The sequence below is a fragment of the Carlito syrichta genome, unplaced genomic scaffold (genome assembly GCF_000164805.1).
Source record: "Carlito syrichta isolate Samal-C Ts95f unplaced genomic scaffold, Tarsius_syrichta-2.0.1 Scaffold301868, whole genome shotgun sequence".
Lineage (NCBI taxonomy): Eukaryota > Metazoa > Chordata > Mammalia > Primates > Tarsiidae > Carlito > Carlito syrichta.
In genome coordinates, this window is record NW_007245964.1 from 963,881 (window position 1) to 970,497 (window position 6,617).

Here is a 6,617-nt window from a genome sequence, read left to right on the forward strand (position 1 = left end):
TGAGACTCCAACGCAAAAAAAAAAACTGTGAGCTCAGGCAATCCTCTTGCCTCCGCCTCCCAAACTGCTAGGATTACAGGCATGAGCCACCACACCTGGCCTTGAATAAGTGTTTTATATGTAGCAATCACTTCTCAGTTTTTTCTAAGATCATCTATTCACTTTCAGGCATTGCTGAACTTTCCCTTCTCTTTCATACCTGCTTGTGCTCCTTTGGGATATTTAGACCTAATGGAATGTAATCTAAGATTTCTCACAGACAAGACCGAGTTGGGTTAGAAAAGCTCCATTCATAACCAAAATAATAGTTATTTCTTTTACCTCATTTCTGCTGATAAGATTTTAAAAGCATGCAAAATAATACAGCAAACTTTTTCTAATGGATTTTTACACAGGTGCTGCTTTTACTGAAGGTTTATCAAGTGGCTTAAGCACTTCTGTTGCTGTGTTCTGTCACGAGTTACCTCATGAATTAGGTAAGAGAACCTGCAAATCATGTTTGCCAGGTGGGTGAAGCATCCTAGCTTCACTGGCTTTTGCTAGTGCTAGTTTCAGCAAGCTTCTTCAGAACTTCTGTGCTTTCTCGTAAGCCTGGTCACCTTGCTGGCTATGTTTTCTTACTGAACACAAGTTGATTTCTAGCCAGAATTTTGACCTTACTAGTGTGAATACACAGTTGCCTTTGTGGGGTTGCTAGAGAGGATTCTGGGCCCCTTCTGTCATCTTTCTCCCCCCACCAAATGTCTTTATGTACCAGCATTCTGGTGACATCAGTGATCATCTTTATACACACTATGAAGAAGATCACAGGGCTCAAAGGAATCGTCTTCTGCTAACAGAGAGAAGGCGGGAAAGAGCTAAAGAAAAGAAGGGAAATTGATGGGTTGTGTTTTGAATATTGTTCCTCTTTGTCCCCAGGACTTAAAACCCTTCCTAGTTGTTCTGGATCCCAGTCCATGTCCCTGTTTTTCTTCTTATAGAGATATAGTTATACACACCCTTCATGCTATTTTCACTTTTGTTCCTTGCCGTGTATCCAACTATTCGGAAAGCCTCACATCTGCCTACTATTCCTCGGTATCTAATTTATATTCCATGTTCTAGGTCCTCATCCCCCAGGAAACCTCTCTTCACGATTTCGATCTTCATGAACTTCTTTCTCCTTTTATAACCTTAGCATTAGACTCCCGACCTCTTAGTTACATGTTGCTTTTATCATTTGCTAGTCATATCATGTGTTTTCCACCCTCCCTTCCCTTTGTGGCCAATTACAAATTCCTTGAAGACACACAGGAGCACAATAGCAATTTTGTGGTCTTTATCATTCTCTAACAAAGTGTAAACCTTAAGAAAACTTTGTACAGAAGATGATTTATAGAGCTGTTAGGGTGATTTACTGATTAATGCTACTTTAGCCTTGGGTAATTCTTAATTTTGCTTTTTTTCCTCTAAAAAAAAAAATAGAGACTATTCTGGGAAGTCTCTTGGGTATGTGTGTTAAAAATTATTTCTCAGTGACTTTTTTAATCCTGTTTTTTTCTGTCAAAGGTGACTTTGCTGTTTTGCTAAAGGCTGGCATGACCGTTAAACAGGCTGTTCTCTACAATGCTTTGTCAGCCATGCTGGCGTATCTTGGAATGGCAACTGGCATTTTTATTGGCCATTATGCTGAAAATGTTTCCATGTGGATATTTGCACTTACTGCTGGCTTATTCATGTATGTTGCTCTGGTTGATATGGTAAGTTTTTGAGAAGTTAAATTACATTATTGGCTAACTAAAAAAAAGAACATGTTCAGTAAAGCCTCATTCGTTTTTCTTTTTTTTTGGTAGAGGAGAAGGATGGGATCTTACTGTGTTGTCCAGGCAAACTCAAACTCCTGAGCCCAAATAATCCTGCATCAGCTTCCAGAATAGCTGGGACTGTAGAGCCAGTAAAATCTCATTTTAAAAAAAGTTTTAAGTTAAATGTACACTGGGTGCATTGGCTCATGCCTATAATCCCAACACTTTTGTAGGCGGAGGCGAGACCATTGCCTGAGCCTAGGGGTTCAAGACCATTGTGGGCGGCTTGGTGAGACCTCATCTCTACAATAAATCAAAAAAATTAGCTGAGGGCAATGGCACACACCTGTGGTTCCAGCTACTTGGAAGGCTGAGACAGAAGGATCACCTGAGCCCAGCAGGTCAAGTCTGTGATGACCGTAAGCATGCCACTGCACTCCAGCCTGAGTGACAGTAAGACTACAACTCAAAAATAATACAATAATTAAGTGCAGTAGTGATGAGAACGGATTCTGTATTCAGAAAGGTGGCATATAAGAATCTAGATCGCCTTGCTAGACTCTGGTGTGGTCATGTGCTCTTTTTTTTTTTTTTTTTTGAGTTGGAGTCTCACTCTGTTGCCCAGACTGGAGTGCAGTGGCCGCTCCCGGCCACCACAGCCTCGCCTGCTGCGCTCCTGCGATCCTTCCACCTCAGCCTTCCGAGTAGCCAGAATTGCAGGCATGCGCTACCACGCCCGGCTGATTTTTTGATTTATTGTAGAGATGAGGTCTCGCTGCCCAGGCGGATCTCGAACCCGCGGGCTCAGGCAATCCACTCACCTCAGCCTCCCAAAGGCGCGGGATTACAGGCTGAGCCACTGAGCCCGGCTGGTCATGTGCTCTTTGAGCTAAGTCTGTCGCCATGCTTCCTGGCTTTGGCCCCCTCCCCCACCTTGGGGAGGTGAATCTTCTCTCTCCCTTCTCTTTCTCTCTCTAATTTACTTTTTTTTTTTTTTTTTTTTGAGTTGGAGTCTCACTCTGTCGCCCAGACTGGAGTGCAGTGGCTGCTCCTGGCCACCGCAGCCTCAACCTGCTGGGCTCCGGCGATCCTTCTGCCTCAGCCTTCCGAGTAGCTGGAACTACAGGCGTGCACTACCACACCTGGCTAATTTTTTATTTATTGTAGAGATGAGGTCTTGCCAAGTTGCCCAGGTGGGTCTCGAACCCGCAGGCTCAGCCTATCCACTCACCTCAGCCTCCCAAAGGCGCGGGATTACAGGCTGAGCCACCGTGCCTGGCTCTCTAATTTACTGTTAAGTAAACTTTTTTTCCTTAAAAAAAAAAAAAAGAATCTAGGTCCTTTAGAATTGATATTTTTTTGGATTGTTGATCACAAGCACGTTATCTTGCCTAATGCATATCAGATAGACAAAAGTATCTACCCTCTTCTGATGGTAGGAATCTCCATAATCAGACATTGAATTATCTATAGATTTTAGGAAATCCAGCCCAAGACACATAGTGTTGGCAAGCTCTATGTACTTCAAATGCTTCAAGTTTTCTTTTTTTTTTTTTGAGTTGGAGTCTCACTCTGTCACCCAGACTGGAGTGCAGTGGCCACTCCCAGCCACCGCAGCCTCTAGCCGCTGGGCTCCGGTGATCCTTCCGCCTCAGCCTTCCGAGTAGCTGGAACTGCAGGCGCGCGCTACCACCCCCGGCTAATTTTTTATTTATTTTTTTATTTTACTTTATTTTACTTTTTTTTAAATATATATATTTATATCTACAATCCACCTGGGATTGATTTCTTTTTTTTTGAGTTGGAGTCTCACTCTGTCGCCCAGACTGGAATGCAGTGGCTGCTCCCGGCCACCGCAGCCTCGACCTGCTGGGCTCCGGCAATCTTCCTCCGCAGCCTTCCAAGTAGCCGGAATTACAGGCATACGCAACCACGCCCGGCTGATTTTTTGATTTATTGTGGAGATGAGGTCTCGCCAAGTTGCCCAGGCGGGTCTCGAACCCATGGGGTCAGGCAGTCTACTCACCTCAGCCTCCCAAAGGCGTGGGATTACAGGTTGAGCCACCAAGCCCAGCCTTTTTTTTTTTTTTGAGTTGGAGTCTCACTTTGCCACCCAGGCTGGAGTGCAGGAGCATTCTCACGGCCACCGCAGCCCCTACCTTCTGGGCTCGGGTGATCCTTTCGTCTCAGCCTTCCAAGTAGGTGGAACTATAGGCACCATTCCACCATGCCTGGCTAATTTTTTTTATGTATTGCAGTGATGAGATCTCACCAGGTTACCCAATCTGGTCTTGAACCCGTGGGCTCAGGCATTTCTCTCACCTATCCTCCCAAAGTGTTGGGATTATAGGCATGAGATACCATGCCCGGCCTTTTTTTTTCTTGATTTGGAGTCTCACTCTATCACCCAGACTGGAGTACAGTGGTGCCACCCCAGCGTCGACCTCCTGGGCTCTGGCAATCCTTCTGCCTCAGCCTTCCAAGTAGCTGGAACCATAGGCACATGTCATCACGCCTGGCTGATTTTTTTATTTATTGTAGCGATAAGGTCTAGCCATGTTGCCCAGGCTGGTCTCCAACCCCTGACCTCAGGTAATCCTCTTGTCTTTGCCTCCCTAAGTGCTGAGATTACAGGTGTGAACCACCACGCCCAGCAAGATTCCTTATTAATAGACATGGGAGTTGTATCTTTTTGTCACTAAAGTCCTCAAAACAATCCCAGCTAATCCTTTTACTAAAATTGTATTATACATAATGTAAGGTTTTCTATTACTGAACTAAAGGTGAGCCACGTGTTACTTTCAGTTTAGATGTGCAGGCAGTAATTGAAGCTGTAAATTCAATATCGCTTTTCATGTTGCATGGAACAAACTGAACCAGAAAATTTTACTTGTTGGGAGCGTCATGAACAATCGCTATTAATTAAGCTGCTGGGAAATGCTGCGTGGCATCAATAGCTATAGTCAGTTTGTGTGTAATCATGTTTTAAGGAATTGTCTCATAGTATATCCAGCTACAAATAAAGCTAATACCTGGGCACAGTGACTCACACCTATAATCCAAGCACTTTGGGAGGCCTAGGTGAGAGGATTGCCTGAGCCCCCACGGCTTTCAGACCAGCTTGGGCAACTTGGCAAGACCTCATCTCTACAGTAAATAAAAAAATTAGCTGGGCATAGTGACGCATGCCTGTAGTTCCAGCTACTTGGAAAGCTGAAGCGAAAGGATCGCCTGAGCCTAGCATGTCGAAGCTGCAGTGGCTGTAAGTGTGCTGCTGCACTCTAGCCTGGGTGACAGAGTGAAACTCCAATTCAAACAAAAAAAGAAAAAACAACAACAAACAAATAAAGTTAGTATGCTGTCCAGCAGATTATCTTAAAAACTAATCTGTGGTTTGGAAACAGAAATGTTATTTTATTTATTTATTTTTTTAAGGTACCTGAAATGCTCCACAATGATGCAAGTGACCATGGATGTAGCCGCTGGGGGTACTTCTTTTTGCAGAATGCTGGAATACTTTTGGGTTTTGGCATCATGTTACTTATTTCCATATTTGAACATAAAATTGTGTTTCGTATAAATTTCTAGTTAGGGTGTAAATGCTAGAGTAGCTTTAAAAATTGTTGTCATAGTTTGAGTAGGTCATAGAGAGATGAGTTTGTATGCTGGGGTATTCAGCACTTAAAGTTATTGGATTTTGTGATTTTTGAATTCAGTATTGCCATCTGTTACACGTTCAAGGTCAATTATGGTGGTAACATAAAGGTATGTCTTAATATTTAAGTTATTCTATTTTGGAAATAAAGCTATATGTGCAATTCATCAATATTACCAGTTTATTGTATAAATAAGAAATTGGCATGACATGTTCTATATATTTTAGGAAAAATGTCTTTAATGCTTTTTCAAGAATTAATTGAACACAGTAATTCCTGTGCTGGATTTTAGGCTCTGAAGAACTGCTGGTGTTTATGAGTAAGAATGTGCATGAGGGCCGGGAATGGTGACTGAAGCCTGTAATCCCAGTACTTTGGGAGGCCAAGGCGAGAAGATTGCCTGAGACCAGGGTTTGAGACCAGCCTGGGCAACTTGGTGACACCTTGTCTCTACAATAAATCAAAAAATTAGCCAGGCATGGTGGTACTTCCAGCTACTTGGAAGGCTGAGGAGGAAAGATAACCTGAGCCCAGCAGGTTGAGGTTGCAGTGTCCATGAGCTTGCCATTGCGCTCCAGTCTAGGCGCCAGAGTGAGACTCTGACTCAAAACAAAACAAAAAAAGAGTGTGCACGAAACCTAAGATACCAATAAAGCTTGTATTGAATTTAAGCTCAGAACTAAGGGAGAAAAGAGAAGAATCTAAGAACTGAGCAGGCAAAGATTTCTTATAAAAATCACAAAATTTGTTATAGATGGTGAAATTTAGATTTAAGTTTAAAAAAAAAGACAATTAGTATAAAGTACATTCATTAAAGGTTTTCATCAGGATTAATGTTCCTATAAAAACACAGTGAGCACTTTTCATATACTAATCTAGCTGTACATTTAACTTTGTATAATACAGAAGTGTAAATATATTTAATGAATTCAAGCAATTTATCACTTGACCAAACAATTGGAATTTCAAAATATTAGTATAGATATATACCAGATGAGTACAATGAGTAACTTTATGTATTACCAGAAGATGTGTTTATTGCCAAATTATGTCTCCAAAAGCTGTATGATTGGATGTTCTGGTTATCTGGTTTACCAAATGTCGGAGTATAGAAACCTTGATTTTATATGAGAACGTTAAGTCCCTGCTGAGTGTAATTGGGTTTCTTAGATTCAGA

At 42.3% G+C, this 6,617-nt stretch overlaps 1 protein-coding gene across 3 annotated transcripts in view; it reads left to right on the forward strand.

Annotated features, from left to right (window-relative positions):
• The window catches only part of SLC39A6 (solute carrier family 39 member 6), a 28,705-nt gene extending 23,099 nt beyond the window's left edge, over window positions 1-5,606 (forward strand). For 2 of the 3 annotated variants that reach the window (XM_021711132.1, XM_021711131.1), the window contains 2 exons: window positions 396-476; window positions 1,549-1,797. In XM_021711132.1, coding sequence (XP_021566807.1) covers window positions 396-476; window positions 1,549-1,751 — 284 coding nt within the window. In that variant the 3' untranslated portion in view covers window positions 1,752-1,797. Of the gene's footprint in view, window positions 1-395; window positions 477-1,548; window positions 1,798-5,219 lie in introns of those variants that run through there. The other variant, XM_021711130.1, reaches the window with a different exon arrangement.
• The last annotated feature ends 1,011 nt before the right edge of the window (window positions 5,607-6,617 follow it).